At 38.4% G+C, this 26475-nt stretch overlaps 1 protein-coding gene across 1 annotated transcript in view; it reads left to right on the forward strand.

The window, feature by feature from the left end:
• Positions 1-780: 780 nt before the first annotated feature.
• Positions 781-26475, forward strand: part of vapb (VAMP (vesicle-associated membrane protein)-associated protein B and C) — a 33933-nt gene continuing 8238 nt past the window's right edge. Inside the window, exons 1-2 of the mRNA XM_039734491.1 lie at positions 781-962; positions 24315-24467. Coding sequence (XP_039590425.1) covers positions 905-962; positions 24315-24467 — 211 coding nt within the window. The 5' untranslated portion in view covers positions 781-904. The remainder of the gene's footprint in view (positions 963-24314; positions 24468-26475) is intronic.

Consider the following 26475-nt stretch of genomic DNA (forward strand, 5'->3'; position numbering starts at 1 on the left):
CCTAGATATGGTCAAGGGAAGCCTCTTTAAAGCTGATAGCAAGCAGAAATTTGTAATTAATGACAGGCTTAAGCAGCAAGAAGTTTTAAAACAATGAAAAATATACATAGGAGAAAGAACAGTAGATTGTTGTATGGTTCTAATAAGTTACACGAAAACAGTGTACACAGACTGGCCAGCCTTTGGCATTCCATGAAAGGTATTACGGTCACATTGACGGACAGAAGAATGGAGACAAAAAAAAAAAACAGAGAAAATGCCACATCAGAGAACAAGTAAAGAAAATCCTTTCTCATCAGTTCAAATATAAAAGGGACTGGGACAACTGAAGCAGAGCACAATATTGTTTGTCCGGTAGGTTTAAAATAAGAGAGACATAGAAGCTAGGTTACAAAAAATAATAATAACATATTTTTCCGACTGTATTTGATGTTAGACTGTATGTTGATGCTTCATGCCAATGCCTGGTGTTCATGTAAACACTTCGAGACTTCTCAAGACATACCAATAATATCCATTTCAGTTAATTGGCTCCTGCAAGAAAGTGAGTTGCTGCAGGTACTCGAACTCGTACACCTGGCTGTAATTCTGAACGCCAGTATATGATCGTGTCCCAAATCTATCCTTGCATGCGACTAATTAGGGTCAGTTATGTTTCCTCACGGGACTGACGCTTTACCGATCCTGTCCTAATACAGTACATTCCAGCAGCAGTGCCCGGTAAGGAGGCGGGGTTTCCATTAACGCCATTTCTGGTTGGCTGCTGAAGGATTATGACGTTGGCGTCGCTTCTCTCGCCCTCCTTCCTGCTGCATCATCGCTGCTGCCCACCGCGCGCTGCTCCTGCCAGTGCCGCCCTCCTGCCCGAACCGGATCGGACTGGACCGGACCCGCCAGTCGGGCCATGGCCAAGCAAGAGCAGGTGCTCCAGCTGGAGCCGCAACACGAACTCCGATTTAAAGGTAAGGCTCGCCGCCAACGTGTTAGTCAAAAATAGCAGGCATCGGCGGCCATTTTCCGGAGGAGGGGGCCGGGGAGCAAGCAGGCGAGCGTCCTTCATTTGAGGAAAGGCCGGGCCTGTCCTCGTCGCCGACATCGCCTTTCGATGTGTGTATCTCACCCCACTGCCATTTCACGTTCACTTATCGAGCTGTGTCCTGCAGTGGCGATCTACGCGTCATTAACCATGCAGCCCCACTCCCATACAGTGTTTGCCTGCTGGCCTGCACGCAGACCCACCCGTCACCTGCTTTTGGGCTGAGCCGTACTCAGTCGTCGTCCATAGGATTGCAAGATTATCCACAATGACAATCACTGGGCCGTGTGCTGTAACCCCTTAGTCTGCTATAAGGTAACCTGGACAACCGACGAGGCGTGATAACTGCGTTGCGCCACTGCACTGATTTTGGAGCCACGGTGGGCGAAGAAATGGGCGGGTGGCATTAACCATGCAAGGTAGTGTCACCAGTGGACGAGCGCGGTGGGGTTATTCCTGTTCCAGAGTGCTGTTATCGGGGTGTAACCTTTTAATGGACGCCTAATTAGTTTTATGGTCATTACACTCTGGAGTGCATTAGCTAGCTGTGTTTGCAATGCTTCATCAGCAGTAACATTTAAATTAAAATTGAAAAGCCACCACTTACCTAAACTATTCCTCCAGCCTTAATCTAATACAATGGACATTACCATGTCTTACAGTATTACAGGTTATTTTGTTTAATAGATCTGTTTCTACTGCTCTTCATCCATAACTGATACATGTAGTACTATTTTTTTTTTTCAGCCACAGTTTCAATTTTGCACATTTGATTATGTTGACAGCATTTGATACTGGTACGTGGTTATATCTGTATTAAGTATCTTCTGTTGATGTGCTGTAGAACAAAGGTTGTTGTCAATTTTTTTTTTTTTCACCATTCATAGGTGTATGGACTGTTTATGAAACATCCACTTAATGCTGTCATAAGCAGTTCATGGTACCGCATCAAGCCAATTGTCACACTGGACGGTACGATTAAACTTGTTTTAAGGTGAACGTGAATTGTTGACATTTTAAAGGTCCATATCTCCTCTAAATTGTAGAGACTGTATTTTAAAAATGAGTGCCCTTTATGTTTTATATGTAGCCCCTTTCATGATCTTTTTCTTTCAATTTTTTTTTTTAAACCTTCTTAATTTACTTTGAGGGTTACAGGGTGCCAGGCAGCATCAGGAGGAAGGCAGGAACCAACCCTGGATGGGGAGCCAGTTTGTCGTAGGTCATATTCCCTCAGATGCCCACACTTCACCAGTTCAGACCCACAAATTAAACTCACCTGCACATCTTGAAATATGTGATGAAAACCCAAACGTTTCTTCCTGGAATGTGAGCCCTGTCTGTCAAAGCTGGGATCATTACTACTGTGTGACTCTCTGTCTTTTGCACATTCTTTTCATGAAGTGTTTCACTTTCAACACAGTACATGTCATGTTACACTTAACATAAAAAACAAAAAGTAGCTAAACATCCAGATAGGATTATTTCCTTTTTAGACATGCCTACTCTTTTTTTTTCCTGTGCTGTGATTGTACTGAATGTGACATTCTAGAATGACGACAATGCACTGAATTTGAGCGCAGGTTCCCAGCACACACTGATACCATAGTTGTTTAAATGTGTTTTTGTATACTGGAGATTTTAGGACCTGTTATTTGTTATTAGGACACTGTTGGAGGAGCATGTCACTAGATCTGTAGTGTCTTTTTTTTTTTTTTTTTTGGTTGGGTGGGGGTTGCCTTTAAAGTAATTTTCCTGTGTGACATACATTAATGTATTAGGGCACCCATTTCTGACATGCTACATTAGTAACCTGATCTTCAGTGACTCCCCCATGTGAACTTGCTTGCTCCTTTCTTTCCAGCTCCTGTGAATGTGAAACTGCTGTCACATATCTCATGTTACTTGAAACTAAAGCTAGTCTTTGGGCAGCCTATGCACCCTGGATGATTATTTTCTTGATATTAATAAGTAAAATGCATTCTTCGCTTTCATGATATTCCTTCTTTGTCACCCACATGTGGACAACAAGCAAAATTGGAACTTACAGTATTATAATTTAAATTTCTTAATTGTTTTACGTGCTGTTTAAATTCATTACTCTTAGCAACAGACTAAAGCCTAGAGACTTAAACTGATAGGACATAACAGCAAACTAAATAGTGCAGAGTTGCTCATACTAAGTTAGTGTTCCCTTTATAGTAGATTGCAAATCATAGGACTGGAGATATTAACTGGCTACCGTTATGAAAGTACAGTCTTGTATATTTCTGATAAAAAACTGAACATTTCTTTGATTATACTATAATCTAGATTGTTTTAGTAATTATAATTAAGATTGTTTCTGTAATAACAATGTATCACCAGTTTGATGAAAGGTAAGGCTATAGCATAGATTGGGTGGGCAACTCTGATCTTGGAGAGCTGTAGTGGCTGCAGATTTTTATTCCAACCCAGAAACCCGTCCTCCATAATAACCGATCTTCTTTAATTTAATAGCTTGTTAGTGTTTTAACTCCAGCATGTCAGTTCATTCTTAAATCAAAGATTTTTTTTTTCTTTCTAATGATACATGTATCATCCAAGATATTTGAAGCCTAAAACAGATAATTTTTGGTTTTTTACTTTCTCTTCAGTTTAAATCAAATAGCGAGCGATGAATACACACGGGTGGAAATGAAGACAAGCTAAATGTAAAATTTTTGGTTCCTTTGTCATTTGCATCTTAATGCTAATAAGGAGCAGTTTAAACAATGAATACAGCTGTTTAAGACTGAGATAAGCAATTAAGGGTTCAAAATCTTAACAAGTGAGACAACTGAAATGAAGCAGAAAAATGTCACTTGAGCAATAAGTGCTTCATCAGCAATGGATGATTTCTCATGAAGCAATGAGAACTTGATGAGTAGTGAAAACGAGTCACTAATTAAGAAAATGGTTAGAATGAAAACTGTAAGTATTGTGGCTCTCCAGGATCAGAGTTGGCCACCCCTGGCATAGATCAATGGTTCCAAAGTTCAGTCCACGTGGATCCTCGTGACTGCAGGTATTTGTTCCAGCAAGTTTCACAATTAGTAGTTTTCCTTCTGATTGGTCTTATTATTTAATTAGCTTATTCTGCAATCACAAAACACAATAGTGTGAAATTTACATTTTGTAATACAGTGGTGTGAAAAACTATTTGCCCCCTTCCTGATTTCATATTCTTTTGCATGTTTGTCACACAAAATGTTTCTGATCATCAAACACATTTAACCATTAGTCAAATATAACACAAGTAAACACAAAATGCAGTTTTTAAATGATGGTTTTATTATTTAGGGAGTAAAAAAATCCAAACCTACATGGCCCTGTGTGAAAAAGTAATTGCCCCTTGTTAAAAATAACCTAACTGTGGTGTATCACACCTGAGTTCAATTTCCGTAGCCACCCCAGGCCTGATTACTGCCACACCTGTTTCAATCAAGAAATCACTTAAATAGGAGCTGCCTGACACAGAGAAGTAGACCAAAAGCACCTCAAAAGCTAGACATCATGCCAAGATCCAAAGAAATTCAGGAACAAATGAGAACAGAAGTAATTGAGATCTATCAGTCTGGTAAAGGTTATAAAGCCATTTCTAAAGCTTTGGGACTCCAGCGAACCACAGTGAGAGCCATTATCCACAAATGGCAAAAACATGGAACAGTGGTGAACCTTCCCAGGAGTGGCCGGCCGACCAAAATTACCCCAAGAGCGCAGAGACGACTCATCCGAGAGGTCACAAAAGACCCCAGGACAACGTCTAAAGAACTGCAGGCCTCACTTGCCTCAATTAAGGTCAGTGTTCACGACTCACCATAAGAAAGAGACTGGGCAAAAACGGCCTGCATGGCAGATTTCCAAGACGCAAACCACTGTTAAGCAAAAAGAACATTAGGGCTCATCTCAATTTTGCTAAGAAACATCTCAATGATTGCCAAGACTTTTGGGAAAATACCTTGTGGACTGATGAGACAAAAGTTGAACTTTTTGGAAGGCAAATGTCCCGTTACATCTGGCGTAAAAGGAACACAGCATTTCAGAAAAAAGAACATCATACCAACAGTAAAATATGGTGGTGGTAGTGTGATGGTCTGGGGTTGTTTTGCTGCTTCAGGACCTGGAAGGCTTGCTGTGATAGATGGAACCATGAATTCTACTGTCTACCAAAAATCCTGAAGGAGAATGTCCGCCATCTGTTCGTCAACTCAAGCTGAAGCGATCTTGGGTGCTGCAACAGGACAATGACCCAAAACACACCAGCAAATCCACCTCTGAATGGCTGAAGAAAAACAAAATGAAGACTTTGGAGTGGCCTAGTCAAAGTCCTGACCTGAATCCAATTGAGATGCTATGGCATGACCTTAAAAAGGCGGTTCATGCTAGAAAACCCTCAAATAAAGCTGAATTACAACAATTCTGCAAAGATGAGTGGGCCAAAATTCCTCCAGAGCACTGTAAAAGACTCATTGCAAGTTATCGCAAACGCTTGATTGCAGTTATTGCTGCTAAGGGGGCCCAACCAGTTATTAGGTTCAGGGGGCAATTACTTTTTCACACAAGGCCATGTAGGTTTGGATTTTTTTTCTCCCTAAATAATAAAAACCATCATTTTAAAAACTGCATTTTGTGTTTACTTGTGTTATATTTGACTAATGGTTAAATGTGTTTGATGATCAGAAACATTTTGTGTGACAAACATGCAAAAGAATAAGAAATCAGGAAGGGGGCAAATAGTTTTTCACACCACTGTAAATCTGGAAATTTATGTATTTGTGTTCTACTATTTAACATTCTTTTGTCATTTTACTCTTAATTCACCTGCAACCTTAGTTAAATCTTAATAGTTACAGTTAATGGCAAGCAGGGAGACACCGGGGAAAACTATACAGAATGTTGAAATAGCAGATTCTTCAGTGTCAAACTTCACTAGCATGCTCATTAGTAAATTACGACTTAAATAGCAAGAATACCTAGAAAAAGTGGAATTAAAATCATAATGTTGATGATGAAAATTTTGAAAGTGACAACAAAAAATTAAGTTATCGCTATGTAACATACAGTAATGCTTTCTACATTCCAATAAAAATTTAGAACCCCTAGTTTTATAATTTCAGGATTAACACCAAAACATAGGAACAGAGAGATATCACTTTGACTGATTAAGGTAGGAGTTCATTTAATAGTAGAATTGATTGCACCAAAAAGTTGCACATACATGGTTCTCCTCGGACTGAACTTGGGAACCAATTTGGACTGGGGGTGGGGGGGCAGTATTGTCATCAAATCTGCATCTGCTACTCTGCTTAACAATTTGGGACATGCCACACCTACAGACTTATTATTCAACCTCATTTTTTAAGAATTTGGAAAAGCCTTTTAGTCTGAAAAATTCAGGCATTTACAGTAATTGATTATTCAGCATTGCCCCATAGCGCCATTGCACAGGACTGGCAAGACTGAATGGTAGTATGCAGAGACTATGGCTCAAAGCTCCAAAGAAAGCGAGTAAACAAAGCCACACTTTTTAAGACAGGGGTGTCAAACTCCAGGCCTGGAGGGCCGCAGTGGCTGCAGGTTTTCATTCTGGCCCTTTTCCTAATCATTGACCAGTTTTCACTTTTAATTAACTCATTTTCCCTTCATTTTAATAGCCCTGTTTTTAAGGATTCTGTCCTCTGAATTGATTCGTTTCTTCCTGAAATGGCAGCCAAACAGATATGAGACTTGAAACGAGTCAACAGATGAGCAGCTAAACTAGGATTTCAAATTCCAACCAATTTCACTCCAACCAATCTATTAATGAGAAGCTGATTCTTGCTGTTAAGTAATTAAGCCCATTATTTAATTTTGTGGTCTGTTGCTGCTCTCATTTTGCCACCGCAGACATTTCCAAAACTGTTGATTTTCTGTTCGTCAAAATATTTTGGTGACCTGAGAGATCAACCTTATTGAGACCTTCACTTTTCTTTATTTTCATATATTGTGTGACGGGCACAGGTGAGCTGGTCATGTGGCAGCTCGTTTTGTGTCTCATTATTGTTTGGCTGCTAATTAAAAAAAGAGCCAACTAAGGGGCCTGAGTCAAGTTAATTAAAACTAAAGCAAAAGAAGTTAATTAGCAGCAAAAACTGGTCACCAATGAAGAAGATGGTTAGAATGAAAACCTGCAGCCACTGCGGCCCTCCAGGCCTGGAGTTCGACACCTGTGCTTTAAGATGTGTCTTAGATGTGGAAACATACACTGGTGGTTCTCCGGTTACAATCGAGTTTCATTTCTGTGTAAGTTTGTAACTCGTTTTTGTATGCATATCAGAACTTGACCATGGAAAATGTTAAAATGAACAATCAGCAAAAATGCATAAAATTTTATTATTTAATTTATACAAAACTATTTGACAATGAAGCAGTATTACACTAGTTTAAATCACAAAACATAATTTAAACTTATTAAAACTATACTGAACCACGGATGTGTACAGTACAGTATTTTGACCTAATGCTCAAACCTCCTTCAGTTTTTTTTTAATAACCTCGCGGAGTTGGAAAGGGCATAGTGATGGCACGGAAATCCACCATTAACTGACGATTATGAGGCGCATGCTGTCTCTGCTGAGGTATTGTTCAGCACAGCTTTGACGTGTTCTTAGGACACAGGGGATTTTAAGAACTGCGTTCTACCACTGAGCTAAATGGTCAGTTCCAAATCTAGATGCTTACCGATTACAATGCTTATTGTGTGGCGGTCTTTGCCAACGGTTGCATTTGGTGACACTTGTGAGCAAAAACACAAAATAATTAACATGGTGAGAAAGTACGTGCTGTACGAAGTCTCATTGTTAATGACAGCTGTGTCAGAATTGCATTTCTTCATTCATAACTAAAAATGAAAGTTGCTAAATGAAATTTAGTTAAAAAGAAAACATTTTGATTTTATATGCTTATTCAAAACATCACAACTCCTGAAGTTAAGACCTCTGTAACTTGAGACCCATGTGTATTTTTATTAACCTGCAGCAGTAACCTCTGATAATAGTAGCTGTACTTAACTAATAATAAACTCTAAGTGCTAATAATAAACTCTTTAATCACAACTGGACAGTCCATGCAATGATGAGATAAATGTGCATTCAGAGTCAAAGTGCAGGAGAGAGCAGGAGGTATCAGCAATGGGTGATCTACAGTTCAATGTAAATTGAGCCGAGTCTCACCTCCCGTTCTAATCTGACAAGACTAACAACTGTGCCAAATCTTTCTGTGAATTGATTGTATCTGACTTTACTAACTTTGCTTTCCTGTATTGCTGTAAATGTACAGTACTGGGACACTCAAGAAAATTATTTTTAATGCTAATTATCTGGCCAGGAAGTGTGTATTTGCTCATGAAAATACTACATAAGAGTAGAATAAACACAACAAAGAAATTAAATGTCTGGTGTTTTCTTTTAAAAGTAGTTCTTTTACGAATGCAAAAGTAAAGCAATTCACTTTGTTTCATCACTATACTTTACAGTAGTTTCACGTAGTTCTGTGGTAAAATCTTCCCAGCTTCTTATAGAATTTCCCATAGATCGTATTTTGACCCTGTCTGCTTTTTGTTCTTTTACCTTTTGAAGTAATCCCATACAACTCCTGTTATGTTAAGGTTGGATCTCTGCGACGGCCAGTCTAAGGCTTATTCCATGGTAACACAGATCAATTTGGAAGCATCATGTTCAAAGTTTTCTATCCACACATGTGCTGTCATCATTTTGTCAATATTTTTTTCATCCTAAATCATTCCATTTGGACATGCGCAGTGTGATAGCCAAGAATGATATTTGTTTAAGGAGCAAATCCGAAGTAAGTTCAATTGTTGAAAGAATGAAGAAAAGCAAAAGAGCACCTGAAGAAAACACCACACTGGATGACTTTGTCCAGGCAGAAAGGTTACAAATGAGTAATGGTAGCCAATCCTTAAACAGCTTGCCAAAATAAATACTATAAAATAGTCAAATGTTTCAAGGAGCAGGTATCCAGTGGTTGATGTGAAGAATTTAGAAAGGCATATTTCTATTCCCATAGTAAAGATGACTTTACAAAGGGAATTATCAAGACAGAACTGAAGTCGGTGTCTGATCACATGACAGTTATACTGTATGTCAGAAAAAAGCTGATTTCACCCATCCACACAGTTGTGCTTGTTCTGTCATTTTATGACAATGTATTCCCTTTGGAGAGCATTTTTTGATTAGTTTTTCCCTTGGTCATTAATGTCATTTCAGTGTAAATGGAAGTCCAAAGTAATAAAAAATACACAAATGTATCTGTGTTAGTGTGTACTAAACACAGTATTTGTAGTGTTTCAACTACAGACTTCTAATCAAAGTAAATCTTAAATATACTTAGTGTCATTGGGGAACATTATAATGCTGAAAGATTAAGTTTTTGTCAGTTTTTTTTTTTTTTTTTGGTTCCTGAAGGTATGACCTGAAGTTTGTTCAAGAAAGCAAGATTAGTGAAAAATATAATTAAAGTAAGTCAAAATTAACATAAATTGGGCTAATTCCATTCTAGAAACCCCTGATTATAACAAACCTGCATTTCTGGAACAAATTAATCCAGAATTATGTAATCCTGTATGGGCAAAGATACAGATAACTTGTTTACCCAGCTTTTTGGAAAGTGCCTAGGGTTTGTCTATACCAGAAAGAAAGATTTAACAAAATCTGGTTCAGTTAATGGGGCTTCAAATACTCTGAAACAACCTGCAAAAGAACAGGTTTAGCATGAAGGATTAACACTTTGTAGCCTCAGTAATTAGGGAGTAGAGCGTCCAATTATACAATCAAAGTCTGTAAATGTTCTGTTGGAAATGTTGACACCAGCTGCACTCTTTTTAAGAAGCAGAAAAAAAAAAAGTAATGCTTCTACCTGCATGAACAATTGACATAGAAACATAACTTCTTCACCAAATCCTGCCCAGAAAAATGTAATCGGACACTAATCAGACATCCTGGCATGTCCAGAGAAGGATCTGCATTAATGTTACAATTTTACATCGGAGGCTTTAATATAAATCAACAACCCTCCAAAGTAGAGTCTCAACATTACTATTAAATGTTTACATCATATCCCAAATCGCATCTCAGAAATTGTTTGTAATATAAAGTTATAATATAACCTATACCACACTTAATAAAAAAAGAAAAAAACTCCTTAAAAATGTTGGATTTACAAAGAAGTACACAAGTTCCGTAATGGCAGAAAATATGCTCCCAGTGCTTGCTGAGTTAGGCTGCCTGCGTTCCTGCTCTGGACATGTGGGCTTCTAAAGTGGATGAATTGATGGAAAGTTAAAGCTCTTTTAATTTTTAATTAACTTCTGGGCAGTAAAAACTGAAAATGGACTATCTGATCAACTCATAATGGGTCTGTAAATTTTGCAATGAACACGAGTTAATAGGGAACAACCAATCCAGGATTGTGTGAGCCAATTGATAGCCAATGTTCTGGAACATGCTAATCTGCTGATGCTATAGAAAGCTCCTAAATTATCACTTCCTGTAACCAGTCCTTAAGGAAAATATATTAATATGTTTTTTCAGAAGTCAACATTCCATCATGTCCTAACCACCCCACCCCCCTTTTCAAAAACATCCCCGCACGCAACTATATTTCTCACTAACTCTTCTGGTATCAATTTCAAATCTGAATTTGGTTCTCCAAGAGACATTTTGCCATTCATTGTTTCTCCATGCTTTATGTTCAGCTTGTTGCATTTCCACAAGAATTGATTTGTTAGTTGCACCACTTTCTCCTAAACATTTTTCTAAGACTTCTTTGCACATTCAAAGCAATGTCATAACATAACATAGACAGCAAACAGAAAAAGGTTTGGGGATGGCTACCCCATGCAAAATGAAAAACACATTATCACAGACACAAGTTAAAGACAGAATTGACAATCAGGATGAAACTGGTCTATAAATATGGTGGATTAGAGGAAGAGGTGGAATCAGGGAGGCCAGAACAAGAACTGATGTGGCAGGTAAGATGGGTTCTGGGTATTGGACGTGATGTCATCAAAGGGTGGACCGGTAGTGATGTCCCTTAAAGGCTCAGTCTTTGGCTGTTCTGCAGAGGGACAAGAGGAGAAAAGATCTAATGATAGCCCAACTCCTGGCCTAGCTGAGAAATATGACCATTTGATCCTGTAAACTGTCTCCAATGAGCATGTATGTGACAGCATGTACTTTCAGATTCTGAAAAATTTCCCGTTTTTAATGTTGTGTTCTTTAAATATAATCCATCAGATTCAGACAGCTCTGCAGATCTTCCACTTCCTGTCTTCAACTTACTTTATGTCATTCTGAACACCATATCTTGAAAATACAGTTTAGTGTGCTATTGCTCAATGTACAGTATTTGACCTTGTGGATAAAAAAACAGTGATTTTTATATCTGTCAAAGTGTGTTAGCCTTGGAGAACCCAGGCATTTTTCGTTGTGGCTGCCATTCTGCTGACTCTGATTAGTCTGTCTGTATAGTTTGTGTTGTGTTATTTTTATTTACTTTTTTACACCTGCTACTTCGGGTTGCATTAATTATGATCACCAGACACTTATAAACATAGGATCACAAGTGAATTGCCAGCTTTTTAACTCCATATTTGCTGACTCTGCTTGGACGAGTGAGATCTTTCTAAAAGTAGTGACAGCAACAGCAGATTCACCCAAGGAAAACCATAGGGAAACACACCAGAGTGTGCAACAGGCTGAGGGCTCATGCATACTGTCCACCAATGGCCAGTGTCCTACTAGGCTATGTCCAGTAGCTGGGGAGCAAGCTGGATGACGTCAGACTAAGGGCTGGTTTATATTTCATGCTCAGAATGCGTATGTGCACGCATCATGCCTGCTACACGTTCCTAGCGTTCGTTTGACACATCCACTGAGTATGTCCTCAGAGATTAACGCGACGCATGTGCAAGTTGCAGTGCCAGCAAAAGTTGGGGGCTCAGTGTGATCAACTTGGAACATGACATCAGAGTCTCCATGTACTATCGACATGTGACAGAAAGCCACTATGCGGATCCTACAGGATCAATGTGCGTGCTTCAATTTTTGATGAATGGGTTGATGTGGTGAAGCAAAATGCCAACATACAAATGTATTCATGGTGCTTTTACATTCAAGCATTGCATATTCCCCATTGTAATGACATGGTACATTTTAAAAGTCTCACATACCATCTTCTGTGCCATCTTTTTTTTTTTTCCTCACTTTCACAGCAGCATCAGAATGTTTGGTAGCATATTTGAGCCACTGGGGGAAAAAAATTAAGGACACTGCAAAGTTCTATTTTGTGATTAAAGTGGAAATTTTGGATTTAATCTTGAAATGTCCACTTTAAACTCGTAGTTTATTTTGTCATTAAAGTACATCATCGTAAACGTCATCTTAAAACCAACCCAGTTGGTAATCGCTGTGTTCTTCTGGGGCTTCCTCCTGAACTGACAGCAGTGGCAAGCAGCAATCACCACAGCGGTAGCGCTGCTGCCTCGCAGGAGGCCACACCCCTGATGTTCCTATCCTGGAGTTTGCACGTTTTCCTGGTGGGTTTCCACAGTATGCTCCGGTTTCCTTCCAAAGACATGAAGGTTTGGGGATTTGGTGACACTAAAGTGACACTAGTGTATGTGTATGCTTTTGTTCACCATGCGATGAGCTGATGCCCCATCTAGGGATTTTGTTTCTGTCTCATGCCTGATGCTTGCTGGAGTGGGCGCATCCCTGGATTGATGGATATAATCATTAAACATCCTTTTCAGAGATATTGTGGCAAGGTGTTCTTTGGAGTTTAATGGATGTTTCAGAGAAGAGTCAAGCAAAATGACACCTTTTATTGGCTAACTAAAAAGATTACAATATGCAAGCTTTCGAGGCAACTCATATTGTAATCTTTTTAGTTAGCCAATAAAAGGTGTCATTTTGCTTGACTTTTCTCTACATTCATAATAGCTAACAACACCCTAGTACTATGGATGTTTCAGGAAATTCACAACACAGAGAAACCAAACGTTTTCTCACTGTGTTGATATCTCGCACTGCCACCTTGTGGAATCTTCCAGATTTACGGAAATTGCGCGCATGTATAAACAGTACAACACTTGAATAGCAGTAGCGTCTGTTGGAGGTCACGTCGCGTGAAGTATAAACCCAGCCTAAGGATAAAGGTCTAGTGAGACATTCCAGTCTGCAACATTCTTTCTTACAGAGATATGCCTGAAGAGACATGCCTGACTCCAGTAAGACTGGCCCATGCGATTCAGCCTGCTTAACGATTCAACCTACTTAAATCTCTCTTCATTTACCATATGGACAGAACAGAGGAGTATGAAAAACTGAAAAGTGGAGGAGTGTATCTTATGGTCAACAACAACTGATGCGACAGCAGTAACGGTCACTTACTGTCAGTAACGGTCACTTCCTGACAAGCAGACCCCATGTTGTCTGAGTGGCTGACCATACTTCTTCATCCCTCACTCTCATCACAGGCACTACACCAGACTGTCTTCTGAGCTCTCTACTTTACTCCCTCTATGCAGATGATTGCATATCTGCATGTGTCTCTAACATTATTGTGAAGTTTGATGATGATACAACTGTGGTACGCCTGATATTTAACAACAATGAGGAGACTTCCCTAGATAAAATTGAGAGTTTGTCACAGTGGTGTCAGAACAATAGTCTATTCCTGAATGTCAGCAAGACAAAGGAGCTGATTGTGGACTTTGGGAGAAAACAATGTGGACGCTACCGCCCTCTCAGTATTAACAGTACTCCGTTAGAGAGGGTGGACAGTTTCAGATGCATCAGTGTCCACTTCATGGATGACCTGACCTGGTCCAAGCACATGGGCATCTTGGTGAAGAAGGCACTGTCTTTACCACCTCATTGTTTTCGGGCTGCCTTCTCAGATACTAAATTACTTGTATACATCGACCATCAAAAATATTGTGATAGAAGATGTCACTTCCTGGTTTGGAAAAAGCATGCAACAGTACCACAAGGCTCTGCAAAGAGTGGTGCAGTTAGCAGAACATGTCACTCGGTGTGTACTCCGTAACTTCAGGGACATCTGTATCAAGCAGTGTCATACAAGGGGGATAATTCCATGTCCAATCATTACACTTTCGGACCTCATTGTCACAGATTTTAATGAAACTTGCCTTGCCGATTTGGTCATATGAGTAACCCCTGGTCATGTCTCGGATCAATATTAAGGGAGATTTAAGCTAACAAAGTTTGAACTTCTCATTAGATGCTGACTTTGACTGGCTGTATAAAATAAATAAAATATTAGTTATAACTCATATAAATATGAGTTGCACAGAAATGGTTTCCATATTGTTTTAAAGCTCTTTTCCCACACTACAAATAATAAAAATTGATTAGTGAAACATTTTTTTAAAATTGGTCAATTATTTTTACTAAAGCTAGTTTATAATGTCATGAACATCTCCAGAAAATTTAGTCTTGGGTTTTTGAGTTGTTGCTATGATATCCTTACTTATCTGAAGTGAGCATCAAAACCACAGTTCCTTACAATGGCGCTGAATAGCAGTTAGTGATCAGTGAATGTTGCTGGGCTATTAGGGTTCATGAAAACAAAGACTAAAGCCAGAAATAGCAGTAAAAATATTTTAATTTACATAAAAATAAACATGACAGTTAAAAATGAATAAAGTGGCAATGATGCCAAAGTAACTAAAACAAAATAGAATTAATGGCGAAATCAGAACAGTTTTAGTTTTTCTCTTCAGTTCACGCTTTTGACTTCTTCAGAGATGCTGGCTTACTAAAAAGGGTCTTGAATTACATAAATCATTTGAGATCATGAACACTTTCATTGTATGTTTTCAGAAAATATAGATCAAGCCTTTCCTCATAAACCTGAAAAACTAACACAAAATCTAAACTGAAACTAGGTGGGCTCTTAGACCACTAGAATGAGGAAAGAAATTTTAACTTCATGAATAAATTACGTACAAGCTGTACTATTTGACTGGTAAGGTGGGAATGTAAGAACATAAACAATGGTTACACTCTTAATTTGTACTCCCATCAGAGCCTTTGATGCAGCAATTGAGTCATTGCTTAAAATTGTGTATGTCAGTCCTGTTTCCATCACAGGTTTAACTGCTAAAAGCACATCCTAATGATCCGTGACAAATGTATCAGGATAGCATAGGTATGAGTAGAATGGAGATGGTTCATGAGGTTGTAAAAAGTTCAGTCTCAGTCTCAACTCTCCAGTGCTGGGCATAGTTTCTACAACACATCCTAGCCATGTACCTTCATATCCAGATGTTAAAAGACCAGCCATAGGTTCAGGATTGGGAGGGTCTGCTAAGTCACTACTGGAAGAGTCAGACTGACAGATCTGTTTGTTCTGGGTTTGTGAGTTTTGATAGTCTCACACAGCAATTTCTGCAGATGCGCTGACCTCCCATTAAATTGAGACTTGTCTGATCCTGTATTGCTGTTTAAGACACATCATCTTGAGATGACATTTGAAAGGGTCACAACAAGATTTCTGATTAAATCTAAACAACCTCTCAACCGAAGACATTGTAAAAATGTATGCTGCTTCAGAAAAGACAATGCTTTTACCTCCAGCAGGTAACTGACAGCATCTGCTGTCATCATGCAATTCATTAAAATCTGTGACGATGAGGCCCAAAACTGTGATGATATGACATGGAATTACCCTGGGCAAGAAAATTGTATGACACCAGCCATTTCAACACTTGGCTATTTTTCTTTGCTGTAAAATGCTACCACTGGCTAAAGGTCAGTTCAGAGAGACTGAGAAGGAGTTTTTTTCCATACATTCCATCCGCATATTGAATACGAAAAGTGTTTAGAAATAAATTATACTCTATTGTTATTTGTTATTTAGTGGTTATTATTTACCACATATTATTATTGTCTCTTTGTATTATTCTTAAAGGCGCAGTCATTGGAGTTGCACAACTAAGCATTTCACTATATAAATAATTTGTATGTGACAAATAAAATTAGATTTTAACTCCTATTTATTTATTAAATTGAACCATCAGCAAATCTGGTGCAACTAATCACTACTTGAATCATTTTGAACAAGTGTACTCTTGTTGAAACTTAACAAATACATAGATTGGCCAGGGTCCCCTGAGGAGAAATTGTCTTACAAAATATAAGAAAACTGCTTTTCATTATACAAATGTGTTTTGTCTTGGTAGAGAAATATATTGCTCTACTTTCTCCTTTTGTATTATTAATATGTAGCCTTTGTCAGAATGCTTCAAATCTCACAGACTTACCACTGTTTATAAGGTATTGTACCATATAACTTCTCCCCACCTTCCCTTCTACATCCTCAGGCAATCAGGTGTAGTAAAAGACAAGCAGGAGTTAAGTTACAATATAAAAATGTATTATTGATAGTATTCATAAATAATAACACTATGCAAAGTACATTTGAATTTTGGCAACCATACAACCTGATAAATGTTGATGTGTAGTTTCAGGTGGCTCACAGACTTGTTAGTTACTTAAAAATGTCTCTAGTTCATTTGTTGTCGGCTTTCTTCAGAACAGGCAACATGCCTGTCTCAATATGGCTGCCAAGGTGTGCTCTTCATTGTGTTGTCCTTTTCAGTTCATGCATCAGTTTGGTAAGAGAGAAGGAGTGAGTAAAGCATGAAAATTAATAGATGTTCTGTTCAACCCCTAGAGCTAATAGGACGTTGTGGTACTTAAAGGCTTCTGATACAAGCAAGTTCCAAACAGCCATACTTCAAACTAATGGGGGAATAGAAAACATCTTCACACCTGACTGCCCCCTTAACCCCCCCAAATATAACCATTTCCTGAGCTAAAGTTTGCCAGTTAGGCAGCATGACTTTCCTATGAGGGGTTGACTGAGAGACTTCACAGAAACATTAGCCAAACTTGTTTAAGGCACACCCCTCCAAACTCTGTCATAAAATTCAAAGAGACCCATTCCAAAAAAGTGGGGTAAACATTACTGCTTCTCACTAATGTAACACTTATATTACATTGCTTTACCTAAATTACAAATAAATACATACAAAATATTTATCAACTTGTATGCAATTTCACATCACAACAAAATGTTTGTTTGAATGTATTCTAATATAATTTAATACTTTCATGTGGACACAAACACTTACTACCCAGATGACTAGCATTAGAAATAATTCTCTTGAGTGGTTTATTAGTTTTGCACAATACTTTACATGCCTTGGAGATTCTCTGTGAATACAAGTACAACGTTCAAGCCTTTTGTGTGACTTCTTGTTAAGAATTTAAATCCTGGAGCCTTGGTGTTAAACAGTCCTTTATGTTAAGTGACCTAGACTGTGTCTTAATGGTAATGTTTTTGAATGTTTTGGTCACATGTTCAGTTTATTTCAGGCATTTTGTGTATTAATGGTTGAGACAGTTTGAAGGTTTTTCAGTGGCATGTGCCTGATTTACATATTCAAGGATTTTTTGGTGTTGTACTTGTATAGATAGATGGAACTTTTTGTCCTGAGGGAAATTTGGCTTTTTACAGAAGATCTTTAAATAAATAAAAATGCACAGTATGGTATGAATACACACCAGAATTACTAAAAAGCATGACAATTTTAAAGAAAGAAAACTTCTGACTTGGCTGTCAGTCATGGCGAGACATTATGCAGATGTATTGCTGTTAGTGTAAAGGAACCCCAGCAGTGTTTCTTAGAAAACTTTTGCTGAATAATTCGTTAGGTGAATGTACTCCATGTTGATGTGTCAAAGAGAGCATGTGCAGCATTTTTCATAATGACAGTCCTCTGCTATTATCTCTAGGGAGTCTAGAATGTGTCCCATAACTGAACTTCCCCAGTTGATTCGAAGGGCCTCTTTTGAAGTGATGTAACTAGCCCAGCACACCAGAACATTGCATTGGCTTGGCCGTCACAGGGTTATAGAAGGATGTCACTTCAAACATTAAAGGAACTCCGTCTCCTAAAAAAACCACGCTCAGGGCCAGAAATAAAAGACAAAAGAGTAGATGACAAAGTAGAACGTCATAAAGAATTCAAAAACGTTGGCACGATACACATGCAGAGCAGGTTAGAGATAATGAAAGTACTAAAATTTGAAAGTCTCAAAAAATGATAGTAAAGATCGCATTAGCACAAAAAAAACAAATTATTACTCGGTGAAATAATGGAGTGGCGAAAAGAGAGAGAATTTATTGTTCCGATTGAAACTGTATGTCAGAGTCTTGTAGAGCATCTAATTCGTGTTGCCATCAGGGAAAAGTAGTACTTCTTCCCAATGAAGAGGCGTATCCGCGAGAATTAAAAGATTTGTTGTTTGGTGAAAGTGAAATCCACATACGCGAGTGGTAGAGATGCAAAGTGGCTGGCTGGATATAGAGAGAGAGTGGTAGTCAGAGACTGTATTTACATTATATATTTCCTGAATATTTTAGCATGTGCTGAGAGTTTTTCCTTTTTTTGTAATTAACCTTTTTGACTTTTTAAGGAGGGTGGAGTGAAATGTGTACACTTCAGTTATATGTTGTTCTTTATGCTGCTCCCGTTAGGGGTCACCACAGCAGATCATCTTCTTCCATATCTTTCTGTCCTCTGCATCTTGTTCTGTTACACCCATCACCTGCATGTCCTCTCTTACCACATCCATAAACCTTCACTTAGGCCTTTCTCTTCCCTGGTAGCTCTATCCTTAGCATCCTTCTCCCAATATACCCAGCATCTCTCCTCTGCACATGTCCAAACCAATGCAATCTCACCTCTCTGACTTTGTCTCCCAACCGTCCAACTTGAGCTGACCCTCTAATGTACTCATTTCTAATCATGTTTATCCTTGTCACGCCCAATGCAAATCTTAGCATCTTTAACTCTGCCACCTCCAGCTCTGTCTCCTGCTTTCTGGTCAATGCCACCGTCTCCAAACCATATAACCTAGCTGGTCTCACTACCGTTCTGTAGACTTTCCCTTTCACTCTTGATGATAACAACCGTCTGTCACAAATTACTCCTGAAACTCTTCTCTACCCATTCCACCCTGCCTGCACTCTCTTTTTCATCTCTCTTCCACAATTACTCTGTACTGTTTATCCCAAGTATTTAAACTCATCCACCTTTGCCAACTCTACTCCCTCCATCCTCACCATTCCACTGACCTCCCTCTCATTTACACACATGTATTCTGTCTTGTTCCTACTGACCTTCATTCCTTTTCTCTCTAGTGCATATATTCACCTCTCCAGGGTCTCCTCAACCTGCTCCCTACTATCGCTATAGATCACAATGTCATCAGCAAACATCATAGTCCATGGGGTCTCCTGTCTAATCTCGTCTGTCAACCTGTCCATCACCATTGCAAATAAGAGCCAATCCCTGATGTAATCCCACCTCCAACTTGAATGTATCCATCACTCCTACCGCAGACCTCACCACTGTCGCACTTCTCTCGTACATATCCTGTACAACTGTTACATACTTCTCTGCCACTCCCGACTTCCTCATACAATACCACAGTTCCTCTCGAGGCACCCTGTCATATGCTTTCTCCAGGTCCACAAAGATGCAATGCAACTCCTTCTGGTCTTCTCTAAACTACTCCATCAACATCCTTAGAGCAAACATTGCATCTGTGGTGCTCTTTCATGGCATGAAACCATACTGCTGCTCACTTATCATCACCTCACTTCTTAGCCTAGCTTCCACTACTCTTTCCCATAACTTCATGCTGTGGCTCATCAATTTTATTCCCCTGTAGTTACTGCAGTCATGCACATCCCCCTTATTCTTAAATATCGGCACCAGTACACTTCTTCTCCACTCCTCAGTTTTATAATAGCGTGATTTAATTAAGATACTATCATTGCCCTGTAGCTATATTCCCCCATTGCACTCTCAAAAAAAGTGTTAAAAGAAAAACAGTGTCAACAAAATAGATTTCTTTCATTACTCAGGAATCTGGAAGCAAATAACCTCATGCAAGAAAGGTTGCCATGCTTTCTGAACATGCTGACGTGACCTCCGTTTAGTAAATAAATAACACAGCACATCCCTAAGATATAGTGAAACTAGGCAGTAAAGAGTTTTTCCAGATGAATCTGAATAAGAAGGATTCGGACAACCTTAGACTGAACACTTGACTGTGGACATTGGCGTCATCGAGCATAACTCCTAAGTGGGCAAGACACCTAACTTGAAACTGAAGGAATCTTACATCAATATACATGTTAAACTCTATTTGGGTGTGTATCTAGGGAAAACCAAAAGGTTGAGTTGCATCTCTCATAGGATGGGTATAATTTGTAGTTAGAGAGATAAAAAAATTTAATTGTGTCAAACACAGGTTAAGGAGGGCTGCAATCATTATGGAGAGGCTTTCCACTATCCTTTGGTGAGTGTAATAATAAGGTTATGTCTCTAGAGCTACCTTAGGAAACCTAAAGGAAAAATGTCTTACAGATTTTTTGAACTTCTTTTATCTCTAACGTTGCTTTTTATCATTGTTCCACAATAGACAGTGTAAGGATTAGTATTGTAAATTTCGTCATATTATGATGATAGAAAAGAAAATAAAAAAAAAAATTATTTTTAGTCTCTTGTCCTGTCAAGTATATTACACCGAGAAATGAACATATGAACACTAAGTAGTCTGTGCTTCTGATTATTTTACAGATATTAGCATTTCTTGCAGGAGGTGTTTGCAGTTATCTGCTGTTGACAGAAGGCAAAAGTATTATAGGGTGACTAAATTTGGGGGGGGAACTCTTAAAATGTGATAATGAAATTGCAGATTATGTCATTGATGGTTTCCTTTTGGAAAGCAGAAACATATCGTGGAGTGTGGAATTCTGGAATTTTCACGCTGCACCCAATTCAACACTACACATCTAGTGTGGTTTTTGTGTAAATTTTGTGACACATTCACAGTGCACTCAAAAATGTGTTTTGCCACATCCAATGTGGGGAATGTATCCTATTCTGCATTCAGAAGTGAATGTGTGCAGAAGCAGAGCAAACAAGAGAAAGTAGCCCCATCATTGTTTAAATAAAATAACTACTGTGTTTGTTCAACTACTGTTCATATGCATGTCAAGTTAATTGGTGATTCAAAATTGGCCATATGTTGTGTGAATGAGATTTGCAATGGACTGGCACACATTCTTTTTCACGCAATGAAACATGGATGGCCACCTGTTCCCTGAATTGGTGTATGCAGGTTTGATAAACATTATGTTATGTAACAACAGACTCGCCACACACTTTCTTAGCTTCTTGATGCTTTGTAAGATGACTACATCCCAGCACTTCTGATACATTCCAAACATTTAATTATTCTGTGTTTTGACTTCTTTTTTTGTGTGTATTTGGAAGTTGAGCTCTTATGAATATTTTATGTGTTTTATCAGTGAAGTATTAGTGATGTTAGCATGCTAATGATGACACAAAACTGTGGAGCACAAAGCACATTTTTAGTAAAATAAGTTGTAGCAGATTGCTCTTTTGATTCAGAGGCAAAAAAACAGCATACCATATACAGAGGGTGTTCTCTGTTTTGGTGTATAAGTATGGTAAAGCAGAGAATATTGTTGATTTGCTTTCAGTGCCTAAATCCATCCCAACCTTCCTTTCATTATTATTGGTGGTTTTCTTGGCAGTTAAAAGAGACAGAACAATCCTGTCTGGGTAGTTTGTTTTACCTTCATAAAACTAAATCATTGGGGAGTTTGGGGGGTGTTGAGGGCTGACTGCAGAAGTTGCATTATAAAAATTTCTTCCGATTTTATTTTCAATTTTTAGATGAGATTTAAGTGTTTAACTACTTACCAGGGCCCTCATGCATAACGCTGTGCGTAGAATTCACACTAAAACAAGGCATAAGAACAAAAGCGGAAATATGCGTATGCACAAAAAATCCGATGCATAAATCTGTGTGTTCGCCAAATTCCACGTTCTTCCAGTCCATAAATCACGGTCAGCGTGAAAAGTAACGCACATGCACACGCACACGCCTGCTGTCCCACCCAAACTCCTCCTAAAACTACGCCTCTTTGAATATGCAAGTCAATATTAATAGCCCTTAAGTTCAGCGTTCTGTGAAAAGGTAATGGCAAAAGCACGGGGGGAGGAATAAAACACTTTCAGCGAATACCAAGTGGAAGCAAGGAAAAACGTACTATTTGTTGGTTTAAAACAGTGGTATAAACAACAACAAGAAGGAGATGATTGAGTGACATAGAGTGTCAGAAAAACTCAAAAGCTCAAGTTCATAAAGTCGCACAATGCCCAAAATAAAAAAAGAAGTCAGATATCAGAGTCGCTGTGATCTGAGTGTCATATGAAAGCTTATTAGGGTGTAGAGAAAAGAAAAAAAAAATAGAGACACGGTGAGAAAAAAGCTTGAAAAGTCAGCTTTAATCTCAAAATTTCCACTTTAATCACGTAGTTTATTTTGTCATTAAAGTAGAACATCATTATCTTCATCTTTAAATCGTTTCTCAAATCCCATCATAACTAAAGTAGCACATTAAATGCTTTGTTTTGTATGTGTTCTTCTATGTGCTCTATGTGTGTGAATCACTATGTGCTTCTTAATCAGGCTTTCCCTTCCTCCGACAGGACACAGAATCCATTACATTAGTGATATTCCAGCTCTCTGAATAATTAAAATACTGAGATGTCTACTTGATTTTTTCATGATGATAGGAGTTAAAGCATGTTATTAAACATGGGAACATTGTGTTGCAGTGATAGTGATAAGCTGGCATCCTGTCCAGAGATTTTTCCTGCCTCCCGCAAGATGCTTGCTGCACCGTGCGCGACCTTCGATGAAATAATTTATTGCAGCAGTACTGTCTCTTTCAAATGTACTAACCTCCAATTCCTGTCCTTCCTTTTCTTTCTCCAAGTAAGCAATCACCACACAATCGGCTCTGTAATAGATATAAAGCCAGCTGAAAGCTTAGAACGCCAATTCTTCAAAACATTTAAGGAACATTGAAATATCTTTGTAGTACAAGTTTAATTATTCCATCCATCTATCCTTCCAGTGTCCTGCCAGCACCAGCAAGAATACAGCACGAGCCAGGGACAATTCCTGAACTAACTAGTGCTGCGCCACCGTGTCCTTGCATGTTTAGTTATTAACAATATAGATTGTTTAAATAATGTTATCATTTTATCTGTATAATGTAATAAACATATGTTGCTGCATTTCATCTTAAAAATGATATTGTCATCATATGTAAATACACGCTTTATAAAATGGCTCAGGTTGTGCAATATTATAACTGTATCGCAAGTTTACAGTGAGGTAGTTGTACTTATAAGTACAAAGTGTTTTACAAGAAGCACTTAATGGACTGATTGAGTGTGTTTACAGTTCTTAGGATGAACTGTTTCTGAACCGCGATGTCCCTACAGGAAAGCATTTGCCATATTAGAGCAGTTCAATAGACAGCATGGCTGAGTGTGCTTGATGCTGTATATCGATAATTCTCTTTCTCAGTTTCTGTAGAACTTTGATTCCCCACTCAGATACAGTGATATGAATACTCTGAGTGGTGCAGTGGGAGCAATATGGAAAAAGTGGATCCGCTGTGGCAACCCCTAACGGAAACCGCAGAAAGAAGAAGGAGGAGGTGCAGTGAGAGTAACAACGCTAAAGCATCTATGGTATTTGGAATAGTTTGGCCATTCAGTGGACCATTATATTCTTACAGTTTAATTACAATCGGATGCCTTAAACTAATAAACAATATGTGGTTAATTTGAGTGTATTTATAGAGCCACGTCAGGGTTGTGCATCTAAAAAAGAAACGGAAACCACACTGGAACAAAAGCACTGCTTTGACGCTAGGTGCCTCCAGTTTGCAAAACCAAGCGGAGAACTTGCGTACACCAGGGTTTTTTTTAACTAGCGTGAAAATGTGCGTGGCTTTACACCAAGTTTAGGTTTTATACATTGTGATTTGAGCGTGGAGTGTTTTCGTGCCTATGCACCGTTTATACATGAGGCCCCAGGGCATTACTAAATGTAACAGTAACTGTGTTTACTTTTTTGGTCTTTTTTTTTGTTTGTTTATGTTTATGTAGCTCTGTGTGCAGGCTTTTGTTGTGTTCAACTCAGAAAGCTTAACTCCTGCTGTGAAAGTACAGTACTAATCTACAGTATCTCTGTTCTTTAAGGTCCATTTACAGATGTTGTCACTACAACCCTGAAACTCAATAATCCATCAGAAAAAAATGTCTGCTTTAAAGTGAAGACTACAGCACCTCGCCGCTATTGCGTTCGACCCAACAGTGGTGTCATTGATGCTGGGACATCCATCAACGTCTCTGGTATGTATTCTAAGTAAAAGTCCTCTATTGTATTAAAATATTTATACTGTGTAAAAAGATCTGTACCTGCTGATATGTTAGTATGTCGTAAGAGTTGGTTGTGTTAGAGTTTTAAATGTTTAAACCATGTTGGAATTTGCCTCGAAAGCTTGCATATTGTAATCTTTTTAGTTAGCCAATAAAAAGCGTCATTTTGCTTTATTTTGAGCGTACAAAAGCTGAATTTGAGTGAACAAAATTCATTGCTGCGTGCAAAAATGTATTTCAGTGTTTGCGCTTATCCATATACACACACACAATAGCACCCTCTCGCTCAGTTTTTCATTTAGCTTGCGTAATGTTGCTTGCGCTCACAACATTCTCTGCTGCGGCGCTCAACTCTCTGTACACCGTTATAAGTGTGCCACAAAACCAACCAATCACAGACTTGGTTTCAAAAATTCTGATTGGCCCTTACGGTCTCCAATCAGCTCGCTAGCTGCTGCATTCCGGACACGGAAACACTGTCCACTCAGCCTCGCTTCTTGCAGATAGAGGGAGTTTTGATTTACTCTGCAGCCAAAGAAGAGATGGCAGATGTAATAATAATGTACAAAATGATTTTATATTACTTACATGTGGCGGGACATGTTGTTTTCGTGCTGCTGTTCAGTATTCACGACATAAAGAGAGCTACTCAAATATAATTTGGAGAGTCAGTTGGCATGGTTGTATAATGCAACTACATTATACTACACCAACGATAGTCTTAACAAATAATATATTTTAAAATAAAATAATTAAAGATATTATCCATAAATTGGGGTTTAATTGAGTTTAGTTGGATTTAGCTACATTTGGACTGTTTCGAATGCAGCAGCTAGCGAGCTGATTGGAGACCGTAAGAGCCAATCAGAATTTTTGAAACCAAGTCTGTGATTGGTTGGTTTTGTGGCACACTTATAACGGTGTACAGAGAGTTGAGCGCTTGCAGCAGAGAATGTTGTGAGCGCAGCAACACATTGCGAAAGCAAGCTAAATGAAAAACTGAGCTTAGAGGGGTGCTATTGTGTGTGTGTATATGGATAAGTGCAAACACTGAAATACATTTTTGCACGCAGCAATGAATTTTGTTCACTCAAATTCAGCTTTTGTACGCCAAAATAAATTTCTCCTCAAAATGGAACACTTGCACTTGCAATCTTTTACGCATGCCAGAATATAATTTTGCTTCACATCTCACTATTTTGCAACAAATAAACTGGTGAAAAGGTTTAGAAACCACTTTCAGTATGAATTTACTGCTGTTCTACAGCTGAATGAAGGACACCTACTTGATGGTAACACCCCTGTACTGATGGTGTCTTTTCTTGTACTAAGCACATTGCAGTAATGTAAATTCCCAAGTTCAAGGATACAATAAACAACGAGGAAAACTTTTGGTTTGAAAAAATATATTTAGAATGATATATATTTATTTTCTCAATTAATATTAAAGCTTTGCGTTATATTTTGGTAGTCGAATAATTGTTCAATTTTTTTCCCAATTAGTCACAATTATTTCATGCCTGACTATTTTGATGCCAGCGACCTGTGGTTGCACATTCTGTTCTGGACTCCAGTGAATGTCTTACCTCATCTGCTCATGTCTGTCCACCTGTGAAGGTCACCCTTATGTCTCTGCATTAACACGATTAAAATTAATAATAATCAAATTAAAATAACCAGTGAAACATATGAATTTGAAAATAATCAGATGTTTTATATTAGTGTGACCATCACAATAAAAAAGAAATACATTAAACAATACAAACTAAAGTGCACATAGTCTTTAAACAAAAAAAGTGTATTTAACTTAACCAAAAATGGCCACTGGTGTGTCTTAAAGTCCAAAAGTTTAAATAAAGCTTAAATACAAATACAATAAAACAGTAATGTACAGTTTATTAAAGATTCAGTGCATATATTCCTGATTGCAGTGCAGGAACGTGAGCATTTCGACATGCTCTGGTGTGAGGCTGGCTCTCTT

Source organism: Polypterus senegalus, chromosome 14, assembly GCF_016835505.1.
Source record: "Polypterus senegalus isolate Bchr_013 chromosome 14, ASM1683550v1, whole genome shotgun sequence".
Taxonomy (NCBI): Eukaryota; Metazoa; Chordata; class Cladistia; order Polypteriformes; family Polypteridae; genus Polypterus; species Polypterus senegalus.